The sequence below is a fragment of the Carcharodon carcharias genome, chromosome 2 (assembly GCF_017639515.1).
Source record: "Carcharodon carcharias isolate sCarCar2 chromosome 2, sCarCar2.pri, whole genome shotgun sequence".
Classification (NCBI taxonomy): domain Eukaryota; kingdom Metazoa; phylum Chordata; class Chondrichthyes; order Lamniformes; family Lamnidae; genus Carcharodon; species Carcharodon carcharias.
The window spans coordinates 187,319,014-187,337,843 of record NC_054468.1 but is presented as its reverse complement, the minus strand read 5'-3'; the positions used below and the strand labels follow the sequence as shown (position 1 = coordinate 187,337,843).

General features: G+C 44.9%; 1 protein-coding gene across 1 annotated transcript in view; it reads right to left on the bottom strand.

Annotated features, from left to right (window-relative positions):
• Window positions 1-627: 627 nt before the first annotated feature.
• The window catches only part of LOC121288600 (potassium channel subfamily K member 2-like), a 190,555-nt gene continuing 172,352 nt past the window's right edge, over window positions 628-18,830 (bottom strand). The window contains exons 8-9 of the mRNA XM_041207229.1: window positions 18,356-18,498; window positions 628-942 (exon numbers count right to left, since the gene is read on the bottom strand). Coding sequence (XP_041063163.1) covers window positions 628-942; window positions 18,356-18,498 — 458 coding nt within the window. The remainder of the gene's footprint in view (window positions 943-18,355; window positions 18,499-18,830) is intronic.

Below are 18,830 nucleotides of genomic sequence, written 5' to 3'. Positions count from 1 at the left end.
CAAATATATCTTTTCTAAACAGTGCTCAAATTTAAGCCATTGAGTCCTGCAAATCCCACACTTTTTCTGATTTTTTCAATAAACTTCTTTGCTTGCTGAAAATTGGCTTGCAAATACAAGATGCTGTTCTGAAAGAACATTGTATATTTATCCTTCTGAGCAAAGAATGTTTTTGCAACTCTTGTAACTGCTGTGTACCCAAACTAGGGTTACGAGTGTTGTTTTGATGTTCTTTGAGTTCACCTTCAATCTGGCATCTTCAGATATCACTTCTGCAATCCATAACCAAGTCATGGGTAAAAATTTACAATAAACCAAAATATCCATACAGACATGCAAAGGACATAAGTTCTGCATCTGCCAAAAGCTAAGGCACTGATTAGAATTTTTGTAGGTATAAAGCAATGTTACAGGTCAATATTGAAATCAGGTCAAATATAAATTGAAGTCAATGAACTCCAAACTACATTTTTTCACAGCAGCATCATCTTGCGACCTTGTGAATTTAATGAAGATTTTATCCAGTGATGGTTTCTCTGAGGGCAATTGTCTTTTGCTCTTCAAAAAAAAAGTTTGTTTTTTTTTGGCTTCAAATACTATGAATTTATTGATCACTGTTCATGCTTGCTACTTAATGGCCTCAATTACTGAGATCTCTCCACTGGCATATTGAGAACTTAAGCCATTAAGATAAAGACTACCATTTTTTGACAAAGTTGGCAGAGTATCTTTTTCATCAGCTAGATTAACTGACAATGTTCTTTTGCCCGGAGTTAACTCTTGCATTTGCTGCCCGCCTAGTTCTGAGGACAGTTTCCTTTTGATGGATGCAGCTCTTTGGAACTTGTCATAAATTTCCACACTCAGCCTTCTGCGAGTCTCTTTCAAATCTGCCGTGACATTGGCTGTCCATTCAGCAGCATGGGCTCTCATTTCCCCAACCTAAACATAAAAACAAAATATACTTCCATAATATATTTTAATTTCCAAGCACAATATATTTATATATTGTAAAGGAGATTAGAAGAAATGCTTTCATACAAAAAAATCATTGGAACATGGAAAGCTTTGCCATAAGTGACTATTAAGTGACTATATCATATAATAGACATTAGTTAGGAATTTGATAAAGGAATCTGTCTCTGTGCTAAAATAAAAGCAAAATTCTTGGATGCTGGAAATCTGAATTAAAAACATAAAATGTTGGAAAAACTCAGTAGGTCTGACAGCATCTATTGGGAGAGAAACAGAGTTAATGTTTTGAGTCTGTATAAGTCTTCTTCAGAGCTAAAGAGAAGTAGAAATATGATGGATTTTATACTATTTAAGAGAGGGTGGAGCAGGTGGAACGAGACAGAAGGTCAGGGATAGGTGACAGCTAAGGAGAGATTGACAAAGATGTCATGGACACAAGACAAAGGGATGGTAGTGGTGAAGAGTAAAGAAGCTGCTGATAGTGGCATCAAAGTAAGATAGCAGAAGGTGTTCAAAGCAGAATAAAGGTCAGCATTCGTGAAAGCCAAACATAATAACAAGTGACAGATGGCCCTGTGGGGGGACGGGGGTTTGGGGAAAAGGATGAAAAAATGAACAAATCATTTAATATTGAAAAAATGTATTTACTTATTTATTTTTAAAAGATGTTTAATTTTTTTTATACTTAGGGGAGAATTTTCTCCCCATTGGGTGGGCTGGTCAGGAGCAGGCGCAGAGCCGACCGTCGCCCGTGATCGGCTGTGCGCCACCATTTTCCATGGGTGGGCCAATTAAGGTCCACCTAGCATGATGTGCACCTGGAAACGTTCAACGCTACCTGTGTGGGCGGGGGGAGGGAGATTTGAGGCCCGCGCGTTTTGCGCATGCTCACAAAAGAGCGTAGAAATCTCCCTGAGGCATGGAGCTGCCTCAGGAAGATTAAGATCAAAAGGAAACTTTAAAAAAAATATAATTATTCAGACATGTCCCCTCATGTGACTGTCACAAGAGCTGGGACATGTGTATGAATTTTGATTAAATTTTTCATTTCATTAATAAATCCTTCATGAAACCTCATCCTGCCCATTCATGAAAAATGCAAAGGCCGCCTGGACTCTTCGACTGCCCACCAACCTTAAAGTTGGGTGGGCTACCCTGTCAAATTGGTTAATTGTTTTATTAATGGCCTTAACAGGCCTTTGACAGTTCAGGACCCACCCCCACACACTGAACAGAAGATTCTGCCCTCAATGATTTCTTCATTTTTTTATTCCTTTCCCCAAACCCTCTCCCACCACAGGACATCTGTCACTTGATTTTGTGTTTTGCTTTCACAGAATGCTGACCCTTGTTCTGCTTTGAACACTTTCTGCTATCTCACCTCACTATCAGCATCTTCCTTACTCTTCAGCACTACAAGTAGCATTCCCTTTGTCTTGTGTCCATGACATCTTTGTCAATCTCTCTTTAGCTGTCACCTATCCCCGACCTTCTATCCCATTCCAGCTGCTCCGCTCCCTCTCAAACAGTATAAAATCCATCATATTTCTACTTCTCTTTAGCTCTGAAGAGGAGTCAGATGGACTCGAAACATGAACTCTGTTTCTCTCTCCACAGGTGCTGCCAGACCCGCTGAGTTTTTCCAGCATTTTCTGTTCCTGCCTCTATGCTATCTATGCTAAGCAACATATTGAGACTGAAGAGGGTTCTGGTCAACCACAATTACGTGAAGTTTATTACTAATAACAACTTTATACAGCTCTGCTCAGACTTTGATCTAGCCTGGGTCCTGACAGTTACATTGGTCAATTATTTGACTATAAGCCATAAGGTACACATAAATTCTTACTGATACAGAGTCACAGATAGTAGTAAACATCTGCAGGAGGGATCAGGAGGCAATAGTGAACATCTAACATGGAGGCTGTATCTTTTACTCTCCAGCCTTACACATTGGGGAGAATTTTCCCCATGTCGGGCGGGCCATACGGGAGCAGATGTTGACCCGATCGCCGCCTGCAATCAGGTCCACGCCGCCATTTTACATGGGCGGGCCAATTAAGGCCCGCCCAGCGTAGTTCACAACTCCCGTGGATAGCAGGAGTGGGCGGGCAGCGACGGGCGTGCTCAGAACGCCAGGTCCAATGGCGACCCGGCAGCCTGTTTAAATGAAGGCCTGGCAGCCTATGCAAGGCTGCTCACAATGGCTGGGAGAAGAGCACATCGGAGGAGCAATGTGCCTGACACAAGTCCAGAGGGTAGGCCATCAGGGCAGGCCAGGCCGGAGGGTGGGCCATCAGGGCAGGCCAGGCCATAAGGTAGGCCATTGGGGCACTGTGCCCTTTGTTTTTCCGACGAGTGCCTAGCTGCCCTCCTGGAGGAAGTGGCACTGCGCGGAAGGTCCTTCTTCCGAGGGATGGGAGGATGAGGCAGAGGGCCACCTGTCACCCCTGAAGCCCCAAAGCAAATCTACTTACCAGCGTCACACCATCTCAGCCAGGCAGGCACCAGCACAGATACTAGCACCTCAGTGGGAATTAGATATTCGGCTAGTTCCCGGGGCATGGCGGTGAGGGCACTTCACACTTGCTTGAGGTGTGGGCAGAGATGGAGAGTGGCCAGGACACCACCAGTCGGAAGGCTGCTGGGAATCAGTACGTGCTCGGTCAGTGGCTGATGATGTGCCTCTGGAGTCAGCCGTGAGGCATTGAATGCTGGAAGTGCAGCAGTGTATGCAGGATGATCTGGCGGAGATACATGAGGCTATGTGTGGCATGGTGTCCATGCTTGAGGAGTCCACACAGAGCATCACTGATGTAATGAGCCTCATGGCTGAGCGCCATGCCTCCTCCATGGAGGGAGTGGTGACTCCCATAGAGAGGTTCTTCTAGGAGACCAATCAGGGCTTCCTGGGGTTGTGCTCGGACCTGCAAGCCCTCACAGCGTCATTGGCCTCAGCTGGTCACCTCAGCTGACTGTGGGATCCGATGAGGCTGTGGCGACTGGGGAAATGCCAGCTGTGAAACTGGCCGCCCCCTCCCATTGGCGGGGGGTGGGGTCATCAAATGCTCCACAGGCCAGAGGACATCCACCAAGGTCATCGAGGCACACAGCACAGCTCAGTGAGCAGACTGTCTCAGATGCCAGTGCCAGCGAGGGGACAACACCTAGGCATAGCACCCATAAGCGTAAATTTAAGGCACCTTATGCACACCACGGGTTTCTCACTGGTGCTTTTATGTTGGCCCCTATTACTTTCTGGAAGACTTGGTGTGATGTCCAACACTTTTTTTTTTGCTTTATGAAGTTACATTTGTTCCCTCAATAAATTTTGACATGTTGCCATGTCTCAGGGTGATTCCTTACTTCTGCAAGTGGATGGGAAGCCATGATCTTTGGAGTGAGTTGTTTGACATTGAGCTTTATTGACAAGGGCCTTAGTTAATGTTAGTGTCCAGGCTGATTTAGCACTCAGGTATTGAGTGTGGAGCCCGCAGCCCTGGCATGCTAAGGGTCCATCTGTGTTGGGCTAGGTGAAGGTTTTTTGGATTAAAGCCTCCCGGGTGTCCCTGTATTCCTAGAGAATGCCCGGGTCAGCGTCTACCCCCTCTGCGTTCTTCTGTGTGTGCTCATCCTCAGACTCACTGCTGGACTCATCGTGTGCATCTGGAGCAACTGCTTCTATGTCTACCTCGTCCACTGCGTTGCCACTTTCCAGCGCCAGATTGTGGAGAGTGCAGCATTCAACCACAATCAGCGACACACTATCTGGGGGGTATTGGAGTGCGCCCCTGAGCTGTCCAGGCATTGGAAACGCACCTTGAGAAGACTGATGTTTCACTCCACCACAGCCCTTGTGGAGGTGTGGCTCCTATTGTACCACTGTTCAGCCTCTGTTCTTGGATGGTGGAGAAGTGTCATGAGCCATCTTTTGAGGGGATAGACCTTGTCACCCAGCAACCATCCATCCAGCCGAGCTGGAGCACTGAAGAGCCTCAGCACCTGAGAATGTCTGAGTATGTAAGTGTTGTAGGAGCTGCCTGAGTACCTTGCACAGCCTTGCAGAATCTGCATCCTGTGATCACAGACTATTTGCACATTCATGGAGTGGAAGCCCTTCCTGTTGACAACAGGGCTCACCTGCTGGCACCTTGATGGCAACATGTGTGCAGTCTATTACACCCTGGACTCGGGGGAAGCCAGCAATGGCCGTGAAGCCTCTGGCTCGCTCTGTCTGGCTGGCATCATTCCAGTGGTAGTGGATGAAATTCAATGCACGCCTGAATAGAGCATCTGTCACCTGCTTGACAGAAGTGCGGATAGCTGATTGGGAGACTTCACAGAGATCACGCACTGACCCCTGGAAAGAGCCAGAGGAATACAAGTTAAGGGCAGCTGCGACCTTTAGAGGCACTGGCATGGGGTGTGCACCCACACAGTTTGCGGAGATCTCAGGGCCTAACATCTGACAGATGGAGGTGACTGTCTCCCTTGAGAGACAGAGCCTCCTTCGGCACTGGACCTGAGACATATTGAGGTAGCTGCTTCGCTGCCAAAAACCCTGGCAGCATGATATTGGCATCATTTGCGGCCCCTTCTGCCTTGCAGTTCCTGTTGGCCCTGTGCCCCTTGTGCCTGCGCCTCTGCTCCCAAAAGTGGCTCCCTTAGAGGCTGAATGTGGACTCCTGGCCTCCTCCCCCTTTTGGCCCTCCCTTCCTGTTCAGAGGAGGTTCCTCCAGTGGAGAGCACAACTCCCATTCCCAGACTAAGGGAAGGTTTCCTGAAAGCTGCAGGCCCCAAACATGATCTTTACTGTAGAGTCCTGACCAAGGCTTTTACTCCTGTCCAAGCAGCCGGTATGAGTTTTGAAGTATTCCTGCTCATACGGGTAACTATAAGTAGCTTTCATGCTTAAATACCTGAAAGATCACATTCGTGACCCCACTCACCCCTCTTCTCCCGCCCGTGGATAAGGTTTATACAAATGTCTCCTGCCCGCCTGCCCGTTGTGTCTGTGCAATGTCTTGAAGATCGCAGGGGCTGCAAAAAATTAAGATCAATTGCTGCCTCAAGGGCCTTAACTGGCCCATTAATTGATGGCGGGTGCGCATCCAAACTTATAGCACGTCCGCCTTCCCAAATATCACAATAGCGCACAGTGACGTCAGGACGCATGCCCAATGTCACCGCGCGTCATGTTATGCGTTGGCATACGGAGCCTGCCTCCACATGCCGACGGGGAAATTCTGCCCATTGTGTCATAGTGATGTCACTATGCAACTTCTTAAAGATACATGTCATTGTCTTATTGGCATGCATACAATATCACAACAGGAAGAATTCAAATGAACATGGTGAAGGGGTCAAGTAATGGGACGTTGAGAAGGTTCCACCAGCACAAGTGTGATGGATGGAATTGCCTGCTTTCATGCGGTACTTTCTATGATTTACTATGGAAATGCCCTTAAGAACTGACTATGGAATTAATTTTAATTTTAATTGTTAAAAGAAAACATTTTGTCAAACTGGTCCCAAAATTCAAAGAGCATTAATGAACATTTTTTTCTGGGCTATTTGAATTTTAGAAAGCTGTGTAAATAAGTTACTCACAGCATTTCTCGATCTCAGCATATAAAAAAGAACTATATACTGAATTTAAATAAAATCAGACTTTAGAATTCTAGTTTATATGTCAGCCCAAATGTTCTAATAAATAATTGAAATTGCCAATTCGTGAGCTACTGGGTAAAGTTTTTCGCTCACCAAGCAGGCGCATGCCTGACCTAACCAAGCATAAAATGACGTGTGATGACATCGGGCAAGCGTCCTACTGCCATCATGCACTCATGCGATATTTCAGTCGGCAGGCATGCACCGGAGTTAGTAGCATGCCCGCCGACAATTCAAAGGTCTATTAAGGCCACTAAAAAGTTAAATAAAATAAATTTTTTGCTGCCCGTCCAACCTTATGGTTTCCAAAAGCAAATAAAAATAAAAACTTTATTTTTTCATTAATAACATGTCCCTGCTCATGTGACAGAGTCACATGAATTTTTTTCCTATATTTTCATCTCCCTGAGGCAGCTCTCTGCCTCAGCGAGATTATGTAGCGCACACTTGCACGCATGCACAAAGGTCGCGCTCGCCCGTTGAAACAAGCTCCAGCTAACGTTTAGTATAACGTATAAAGAGACTAATGCTTCACTGAACAAAAACTTCTCTAACACTTATTCTTATTTCTGCTAAGCAACAAATAGGCAAATCAGCAAAACCTCCACATAGCTGAGGTCCAATGTAGTAAAATCAGACACAATGCAGAAACTGCATGATTAAAGAAAAGTGCAGAGGTGCACTAGATAGAGTAAGAAAAGGGCAACCCATCAAAATAAAACCAAAGGCAAACAAAGCGAAGTACCAGATGTAATTACTGTACCACTTTGTAGAATTAGCTGCTTGGACTGATTGCAAGCCACTTTGTCATACTGCATCATGGATAATATATGCCATCAAGGCAATGGCATGGATTTTGTTGTAATGACAACAGCGAAGCTATCAGGGTAAATCTGACAGCAAATTCTGTGTCAACACATGCACAGTTAAGGGCAAAAATCTACAAATGTGTGGTACATATCCACTAGTTCTGCTCTAAAATTGGTAATATTGCAGTAATGTAGTGGACGAGTAATCTAGAGGACCAGGTTAACGTTATGGGGATGCAGGTTCAAATCTCATTATGGCAGGTGGTGGAATTTAAATTTAATTTATAAAACATCTGGAATTGAAAGCTAGCCTCAGTAACAGTTACCATCAAAATATCATCATCTGGTTCACTAATGCCCTATAGGGAAGGAAATCTGCCATCCTTACCTAGTCTGGCTTACGTGTGACTCCTGATCGACAGCAATGTGGTTGACTCTTAACTGCCTTCTGAAATGCCCTAGCAAGCAACTCAGTTCAAGGGCTTTTAAGGATGGGCAATAGAATGCTGGCCTTGCCAGCAATGGCCAGATTCCATGAAAGAATTTTTAAAAATTGGTTGAAAATATTAGTGCTGATACATTTAGGAGTAAACAAGATTTTAATAGTCATAAGTGCTGAACAGTCTCTCTGGTCCTGAAAAAATATTTTTACAAATATGAAGTATCATTCCCTCGGCAGGCAATCAATGTTGGAGGTTTTAAAGAAGATAAACATTAAAATATGATTTTAAAAGTTTTTTGTCTCTCCTTTATGTCTCTCCCTCAATCCCATATGTATTTCCCAATCTTTATTTTTCTTCCTGTACATGGTTTAATTGTAACTTATAGTTCTTGTTCTTTTTTTACTTCCTGATTTAGAATCTGGTGGTACAGTGAAGATTCTTCAATCAGATTGGTTGAAGAATCTCGTTGTTGCTTGCACTGATCATAAGCATAATAAATTCCATGTACAGTACGCCGCAACGAAGCAGATGCCGGATGACTGCAATCTCCAATGACAAGGCCCACTCAAAGTCTGTGGGCAAATACACACGATGTAAATTCCTTTGATACTGAGAGGAAAATACAACCTATTGTATAGTAATACAATGTACCTGAACCTGAAGACTATTCACAATTAAGAAAGGAAAACAATAGGTGTCATTTTGTGGAAGTGCTGAAAAGGAATAGAGTCATGGTTGCATTGCCTAAAGCATAGAAACTGGAACTTGGGAATGAAAGGCTGAGCACTGAAACCCTGTGAACTTCTACTATTTAAAACCATAGACTCGATTTTAATGTGGAGTGAGTTTTGGGCTGATGGTTAAGGGCAAGGCCAAAATATACTCGTTGGCTTAAGGTTCAGGCTTGGTGAATTTTAATTCTGGGGCATACTGCTGGACAACACTGGGCTCTGCAAATTTTAGAGATGGGGAAATGTTGATGAAGTCTCCTCCTCCCATCAGTTGCTTAATTATCCACCGCTATTTATGACTGGATGCCACACAACTGCAAAGCTTTATCCCAATCTGTTAGTGTGGGATCGCTTAGTCCTGTCCATAACACATCTCTTTGTCTCTTTAGCATGCAAGTAATCCTGTGTAACAGTTTCACCAGGTTGGCACCTCACTTACATGTATGCCTGGTGTACCACCTGGCACGCTCTTCTACAATCTGCATTGAAGCAGGCATCTAGCTTGATGGCGGCAATTGAGTGAGGATTAAGCTGGGCTATGAAATTTACAATTTTGGTGGCATACAATTTTGCTGCTGCTAATAGCCCACATTGCCTCATGGATACACTAATTTGAGCTGCTAGACCTGTTCTTAATCTATTGCATTTACTCAGGTGATATGATGGAGGGAGTCCTTAGAGAGAAAATGGAATTTGGGCTCGATGAGGATTGTGTGCTAATTACTCCTACCAGCACTGTCATAGACAGCTGCATCTGTCACAGGGAGATTGGTGAGGACAAGGTTATTCCCTCATGTTGGTTTTCTCACCAACGGCAGCCACCCCAGTCTCGCAGAGATGTCCCTCAGGACTTAAACATCTGAGTCAGTAGTGGTACCATCAAGCCAATCTTGGCAATGGTCATTAAAGTATCCCAAACAGGGTTTCCTTCCTGTTTCGATATCGTTAGTACTGCAATGCCATTTTAACAAAATAATGTGGAAGGCACACATGGTGCCAAAGCCACCACCACTCATCAACACTTCCTCATCTCTAACAAGGAGAGGCCACAAGAGGCATTAAATTGCATATATGTTCCCAATTGTGACCTGTCATCTTTGTTCTCCTGAAATCTATTACTGCCCTCCTTATTATTTACACATATCAGAGTTTTAAACTATCTGCAAAGTTTGAAATTATGTCCTGTATATGTATCCAAGTCTAGGTCATTAATATAAATAAAAAAAGAGTACATAGACCCCTGGGATACATGCCTCCAGTCTGAAAACCAACCATTCACCATTACTCCCTGGTTTATGCCCCTTAGCAAATCTTGTATCCATGCTGCCACTGTCCTTACTCGCAAGAGTTTCAATTTCACTTATGCCTTTTGAAAGTTCATATACACAATACCAATTGCGATATGCTTCATGAGTTCTAATTTCCTACCAAAGTGTATCACTTTGCATTTATCTACCTTTGTTATTTCTAAGTAAATAATATCTAGGAAATTTAAGCCATATCTGTCTTACCCTTTTCCATTGGGTTATATTATACGTCTTCCAAGGCACAGAAGAACTCAATAGACCTGATGTTCAATGGGAGGCAGGAAGGGTCCAGAAGAGACCAAAAACAATTGAGGAACCTAGTAAGGCTGGAAATGCAGATGTCCTGCCAAACTTAATTGTGAGAGCTCATTAACATTTTTTGACTCTGTTTCCCACCTGCAAAATGTACGCTATGATGGATGGATGGGAGTGAACACCAGTGGCAGGAGGCCACAGTCGGGGGTTCTCAGAGAAGATACCCAGCAATCGGATGTTAGGAGAGACTGTGATCCAGAGGAGGGAGAGACTTCCGATAGAGTTAGGTCCACCAACCTTGTTAGAAGGAAGTCACCAACGTGGGCTGCGGTGGGGATGGGGGTGTGGATGTTGTGGGCGTTGGAGGGAGGCTGGTGAACAGGGTTGGTGGAGGCTGAAAATTTCTTCGAGGAGTCTGGGGTGGGCGGGTGTGTGGGGTTGGCTGCGGGGGAGCGCTTCTGCTCCTTGTGGCTCAGATGGTGTTCTGGCAGAAGCACTTACTTCCCAGAACCAGAAGTTCTTAACTTACTTTCGCTACTGGGTTTCCGAACATCTGGCAAACCACGCAGCAACAGCACAACTTTGAATTGCCATCACAATTGTACTTTGGGAGTCCAGTTTAAAACTATTAATTAATTGCCCCATTGCTGCACAGCGGGATATTCAGACTCTCCAATTTCCATTGTCATTCAAGGTATGCATGGCAGATTAAGGTAAGTTTCATGTACAGATATTCCCTGTTTAAAGTGCATTCTAATAGCACATTTTTGTTTTAGTGCGGTTTGTGGTTTAGGGAATTTGCCCAATGGCACTGCCGGCCTTGACTTCCACTTTCATTTTCCATGGTTTTTGCACATGCAACAAGAACCACACTGTAACTGCATATGATCAGTCTGTTTTCTTTAAACACCTCCCGTCGCTTCGCTTGCCGCTCCCCTCTCCTGACCCTCACAATCCCTTCAACTGGCTGCCACTCTCCGAACCAACTTGCTGCTTCCCACTTAATGCCTCTCCCAACCCGCTTTCCTCTCCCAACACTTTCACCCCCTCCCACTCACTGCCCCTCTTGCCACCTCACTCGTGGCTGCTGTGAGCGAGGGAATTGGGAGAGGGAAGCGGTGAGAGGGAGAAAGCAAGAGGGTCAGCAAACAGGTGGTGGGAAGGAGTGAGCGAGAAGGACTGAGGGAAGTGCTGAGAGGGAGTGAGTGAGGGAGTCGGGAGATGAAGCAGCAAGCGGGAGGGAGTGAGGAAGCTAGGAGTGAGCAGCAGCAAGTGGGAGGGAGCAAGAAGTGTGGCAAGCAGGTGGTGGGAAGGAATGAGCGGGAGCGAGAGAGGGAGTAGGGAGAGGGAAGCAACGAGAGGGAGTGAGGGAGTCAGGAGAGGGAAGCAGTGAACAGGAAAAAGCATGAGGGGCAGTGAACTGATGGTGGGAAGCAGTGAGCAGGAGGTAAGTAGAAAGAGTATTAAGTAGTAAGAGTGGCAAGTAGCAAGAGAGGAAAGTATAAAGAGGATTTTTGGGATAGTTAGGTTCAAGGTATCCAGTAGGTTTTTAATTGAAAAATTACAGATCAGGAATGTAACATACCCTTATTACATGCTTTCATATGAGAAATGCTTTTCATTTAGCACGCCATTTTTCTGCAACACATTAAGAGTGCTAAATGTGGGATTGCTTTATTTTATTTTTTTAAACACTCCCTCTTCCCTGAATCTTTCCGCCCATTGTGGGGCTTAATTTCAAAATCAATGGGCAGAATTTTATGGTCCCCTGCCAGTGGGTCTGCTCTTGACCCGGTTGACGACCTTAAGTGGGCAATTAATGGCCACTTAAAGTCTGTTTCCTGCGCAGCCTCAATTTTGAGGCAGTTGGAAGGAGTTCAGCAGCAGGAAGGGGAAGCCCAGAAAATCACTCTGCTCTGGCCTCAGGTGGGAAGGGAGATCTCCATCAACAGCCCCCTTTCAACATCAGGCACCCCTCGCAACAAGGTCTGCTCCCCGCATGCGCTCCCTCCTCCCCACAGCCTCTCCTCCAACATCCCCATCCCACCCGGGTCCTCGCCTCCTCATCGCACCCTGAGACACCTTCTAATTACCTGGTTTTGGCCTCCGGCTCTTCGACTCTGGGGGCTGCTTGTAGTCCCAAGAGTGGCCACTACTGCTTCTGTCACAGCAGCTCTCTAAAGTTGTGGGGCAGCCAGTACAGGATTGGATGTGTTCCCTACAGGCTCAGGGGGTGGGACAGGAAAATCCGCCATCCGAAAAATCCTGGCCAATAATTCTGCTGGAACCCAATGGAGAAAGGCACGTGGCACTGCTACACTGTAAAAGCACTTCAAGTTAACCAACCACAGCAACTATCAAAAGTGACCAATTTGGTGAATTGGTTGACTTAAGAGTGGCTCGACCCCTGATATCCCTACTTGTGTTGGTGAAAGTTGTTCCTTCGCTTTCCATTCAGCAGTGGTGTTAGAAATCAGACATATTACTATGCTGTGATGTGAACGACAATTCTCTTCTTTAACTTCTAAATTCAGTTTAAATTCCTGCAACTGATTGAAAACCAGAAACAACCCAGCAGGATAGATGAAGAGGAAGAATATTTTAAATTGACAGCAGGAATCTGTACTGAAGTTGGCAGGGAGTAATTTAATTTGCACAGCTTTAAAAAAGCAAAGTATATTTCTATCAACTGTAGCTGGGCTCTGCAAGACCACACATTGAGCAAGAATATGTATGCAGCCCATGAAAATGGCTCCAATCTTAAGAGGTCAGAGTAAGCATTGAAATCAAGCACTTTTCTGTCTGTAAGAATCATGACATGAACATCCCATCTCAGTTCCAGCTTGCCTTAGTTATTGCTTTCAAGTCAGAAAGTTGTAGGTTCAAGTCCCACTCCATAATGTAGATAAATAATGTAGATGGAGTGTTGACTGCACTATTAGAAGTGGAGTTTCAGGCGAAATATTAAACAACTGGACAGTCTTAGTTTGAGGGCACATTTAGATCCTGTAGCACTACTTGAAGGGGATAAGGCAGGGGAGTGGGACAAGATGGAATGCACTTTCAGAGAACCAGTGCAAACTCGATGGGCCAAATGGCCTCCCTCTGAACTGTAAAGGTACTGTGATAGAAGGCCATTCTTGCACCTAAAATGATTCCTTCAATCATTATTATCAAGATCTTGTACTTCATCATATTAGTAATTTGTGAATATTGCTATGTGCAATTTGGCCGCCATGTTCACCTATGAAACAACATTGAGCCTTCAAAAATATTTCATCACTCAGGAAGCATCGGAGATTCTATATACATTTTAAATCAACCATTCCTTTCTCTCCCTGCCCTCCTGGAAGAGCCATTTTGTCTCTTACAAGCTGTTCACTATCCTCTGATGATAACTTCCTCAGTCCCCAACACAGAAATAGCAAAGAGAAAAGCCTGATGGAGAGTCAATGGGAATGCTTGTCATGAGTTACATTCCTACAGAGTTAAATTACCCAAAGGTGTACAAAATTCCTATCAGCAGCTGGATGTTCTGTTTGTACGGGAGAGTGGACAGGGGATGGGTTCGTACCCAAGAGGTACCCCAGAAGATGGACTGGTGGAATCCCTGGAAGTCCCCACATAAGAATTGCACGGCAATTGCCTGGGAAGTTTAAACTTCCAATGGGCAATTACCCTGCCCTGGGAACCATCTGAAACTCCAACTTAAATCGGAGACTTTGGATGATTCTCTCTTAGCTGAATAGTTACCCAGGAAAAGTTAGAAGAATTAAAACCACTTCTAAATCCTGGGTAACTGGTACTGACACTCCACTGGACTCCCCAACTACATTCCCAACCACCCCCTCCACTCTCCAACCGCCCGTCACCCCACACCTCCTGACTACCACCCTCAACCACCGCCCCAAACCCCCAACGCCGACGACCCATGACCCACCTCAATACCCCCAGCCATCATCTCAACCACCCAATTACCTCCCCAAAACCCCCAACTACCCTCCTGACACCCCAACAAGCCCCCCAACATGCCAACTACCCAGCCAACTATCCAATGCACATCTCAACCGCCCAACTACTCCCCAACCCCCAATTATGTTGCACCCCTCCAACTTCGCCCCCTCCAGACCAACCCCCCTACCCACCGACAACCCACCCAACTACCCAGCTAGTCCCCCACCCCACCTGACTACACCCCCAATATGTTGACTACTCCCTCACCCCCTGACTACCCCTCTACCCCCACCTCCTCCAACCACCAGGCTACCCCACCGCCCCACCTCCAGACTACCCTCCTAATCTCCAGACTACCCCCTTCCACCCATGACTAACATTCCATCCCCACTGACTATCCTTCCGTCTCTCCCAACTACCCTACTGACCAGACAACTACAGCCCATCCCCCCAACCACCCCCGCACGCTCGACCCACTGACTACCCTCCCAACCAGCCAACTACCCTTCCCACCTCCTGACTGACCGCCTGAACCCCCCGGCCTATCCTACCACCGCCCCTGCCCACCTCCCAACTTCATCCTACCTACTTACCTTATACACTTACCTTCTCCCTGGCTTCCCAAAGCGGCTGGGACCTTTAAACGTAACTGGTTTCAGACAGCTAGTGCCATAAAAATGAGGCATGGCTCCACTTCCCCTGGCACTGATGCCCTGCACTGGAAGGCCTCAGGAACCAGGTACATTGCACAGTTCTCACCAGGCCTGGGTCAGAAGAGCCATCAAGAAATGTGCAGTTTCCGACCTGGGTAAGTAGAAAGGAGCGGAGTGGCAATCCGACTGTGATTGCCACTCCTCGGAAGTTTTGACCCATAAATGCAATCAATGGGTTGTTAGTGGAACAATGGACGGTTGAGGCTAAATTAACAGGTTTTCAAAGGGGTCATATAGATTTGCAGCATGAGATTTTCATGACAAATAATTAAGTAGAATTCTAGGAGGTAACATAGACTTACATAAAATCTCCATTCCAGAAATGGCTGAAAGTACTGGGTGTAGTAAAGGCTATGGGCCCTGACAACATCCCAGCTATAGTACTGAAAACTCCTGCTCCAGGACTAGGCACGCTCTTACCCAAACTGCTCCAGCGGAGCTACAACACTGACATCTATCCAACAATGTGGAAACTTCTCCAGGTATGTCCTGTCCACAAAAAAACAGGGCAAATCCAATCCAGCCAATTGCTGTTCATCAGTCTACTCTCAATCATCCTGTTAGAAGGTGTCATTGACAGTGCTATCAGGCAGCACTTATTCAACAATAACCTGATGTCTTTGGCCGTCTGAGCAAAAGAGCATGAGGACCAGGATCTCAAACATGATACTAAGATCATGGTTTACTAGGAAGCAGTGATCTGCAAGCTCCCATATGCTTTGGAGACTTTGACAATCTACAGCAGCCACCTCAAAGCAGTGGAGAAGTACCGCCAGTGTTGCCTTTTCAAGATCCTTCAAATCAGGTGACCCAACAGCAGCATCTTCTCCCACACCAACTTGTCCAGCAATGAGGTGCTAATCACTCAAAACCAGCTCCGCTGGGTGAGATATGTCATTTGTTTGCTTGACATCAGACTCCCGAAGCAACTACTCTACTTGGTCACAGCAGGCGACTCCCAAGAAGACAGCAGAAATGCTTTAGGAATGTCCTCAAAGCATCGCTGAAGAGGTCAAACATAACTGCGGACTGATGGTAGACCCTGGCTTGTGACCAAACAAACTGGAGACGGTTCATTCAGGAGAGCACCAAACACATTGAGAGACTTCCCAGGAATGTGCAGAGGCAAAGCTGAGGCATCAGAGGGAGCACATGAACCTCCAAACAACCCATTTAGCCAACCCGTCAAACACCTCCTGCCCCGTATGTGGCAGACTCTGCAGATGGTCTTATCACCCATCTCCAAACCCATCAAACCAGAGTGGAAGGAAGTAATTTTCAATCCCGAGGGATTGTCTAAGAAGAAGAAAGAAGACCAAAGCTCAATTTGGACGAATCAAAACCAAGACCAATCAGCTCCTGACCTCTTTACAGCCTAGGTCCAAACATGGACAGAAGAGCTGAATTCCAGAGGTGAAATGTGAGTGACTGCCCTTGACATCTAGGCTCCATTTGACCAAGTGCAGCATCAAGCAATCCTAAAAACACTGAAGTCAATGGGAATCAGGGAGAAAACTCTCCACTGGTTGGCATCATACCTAGCACAATGGAAGATGACTGTGGTTTTTGGAGACCAAACATCTCAGTCCCAGAACATCGCTGCAGGAGTTACTCAGGGTATCTTAGGGCCAACCATCTTCAGCTGCTTCCTCAATGACCTTCCTCAAACAAAAGGTCAGAAGTGGGGATGTTTGTTGATGACCGCACAATGTTCAGTACAATTCACAACTCTTTAGATACTGAAGCAGTCCATGCCTACACACAGCAAGTCCTGGTCAGTATTCAGGCTTGAGCTATAAGTGGTACCTGACATTTGCATCACACAAGTGCCAGAGAGAACCTAACAATCTCTCCTTGGCATTCAATGATACTGCTATCACTGAATCCAGCACCACCAACATCCTGGGTGTTACCATTGACCAGTAAATTAACTGGACCAGCCATATAAATGCTGTAGCTAAAAGAGCAGCTCTGATTGCTAGGAATTATTTTGCAAGTAACCCATCTCCTGAGTCCCAAAAGCCTGTCTACCATCTACAAGAGGTAGTCAGGAGTGTGATAGAATATTCTCCACTTGCCTGGATGAGCTCCAACAACACTCAAGAAGCTCAATGCCACCCAGGACAAAGCAGCCCACTTGATTCATTCCCCATCCATAACCTTAAACATTCACTCCCTCTACACCGGCATATTATGGCTGCCATATGCACCACATACAGGATACAGCAACTCAAGTTCCTTCAATAGTATCTACCTAACACACATCTACAACCTATAAGGATAAGCGAGTAGACACATGGGAATACTACCACTTGCAAGTTCACCTCCAAGCCACATACCATCCTAACTTCGAACAAATTTACCGTTCTCTCACTGTTGCTGGGGCAAAATATTGGAACACCTTCCCTAACTTCACTGTGTGTGTACCTACACTACGTGGATGCATGTGGAGAATAATCACTGGCACAGAGCAGTTGGGTCCAATGGTCTGTTTTTTGGCTTTTTTATATCCTTTCCTACGATTCAATTCTTGCGATGTGAGCAGTTCCAGAAGGTGGTTCACCATCACCTTCTCAGGGGCAATTAGAGATGTCAATAAACGCTGGTTTTGCCAGTGATGCTCACATTGCAAGAATGGAATCGCAAGAAAGAATATAAAAAAGCCAAAAAAACAGACCATTGGATCCAACTGCTCTCTGCCAGTGACTATTCTCCGCATGAGCCTCTTCCAGTTATGATTATCTGTTCCCGCCCTGCTCTGTATTTCTCTATTACCTTTCCCTTAATTGTGCATCAAGCCTCAGCTTCAATCTTTCAGCCACTGAATGTAGCAGGATATTTCACATTCTCACCATTCTCTGGGTAAAAATAAAATGCCTATTTTTTTCTTTGATCTATTAGTAGCTACCTTATCTTTATCAGCTTGTTCTGGACTCCCCCAAATGTGGAAAAAAGACACTTGACTAAAGACTCTTTTGTCCATTTGCCTGAGTTTTCTATGTTGCCCTTGCGATAAAAGAACCAGTTTTTCAAAAAAAAGAACCTACATTTATAAAGTGTCTCTCATGAGTTCAGGACATCCCAAATCACTTAACATACAATGAAGTATTTTTGAAGTGTAGTCATTGCTGTAATGTAGGAACATAATTTAACAACATAATCCCAGCTAAGCTACTGGCACCGTTGGTCAGAATGTGTAAACTACAGAAATGCCACATGTAAAGTGTATTTAGCTGCTTTACAAATGTAGGCTACGATTTTCAAAAAAAATCAATTCCATGGATAACAAGATGGTTGAATTAATGGAACAAATATATAGAAGGTACTAAACATTGCTTTTAAATCAGGACTTGGGGGAAAAAAACAATTGGCTAGAAAGGAACATCAAATTAGAGGGATGGTCAACATACAAGGTTCTACGGTAATTTAAGTTTTTATTTCTGACATAAAAATTATATTGAATTAAAGTTATAATGTTAATAGTTAAGAGCAACATACCTCTTCTTTTGTTTTCCTTGATATGACACGAAGCCAATCTCCAATCATACTCAGAACTGCGGCAAAGTAAGCAAGTCCTACTAGGATCCAGAACCATACAGCAGGTTTGTACCAGTCTAAATATTCTTTATCAGGACTCTCTCCTAAACATCATTAAAAGAATAGTAAGTCAGTCAATTCCAGACAAACTATAGCCTACAGTTCTATTCTGAAGGAAAGAGGGCAATAGTTGAGAATCCAGCATTTTTTTAAAGGTAAAAGCAATGTTAATATTAGGCTAACAAGGTTGTCTTATTAAGGTCAATACAACAAAAGTTCACCTTGCACTTTGAGCACTGGCATGAGGAAAATTGTAGCATTGTAGTGACCACAAAAGGTTTACAAAAATGGGCTAAGAGTCATGAGTGAAATAAGATTGGAAAATGTAAGTTCAGTGCCTAATGAGCTTAGGCCACAACATAATTGATGCTAAATT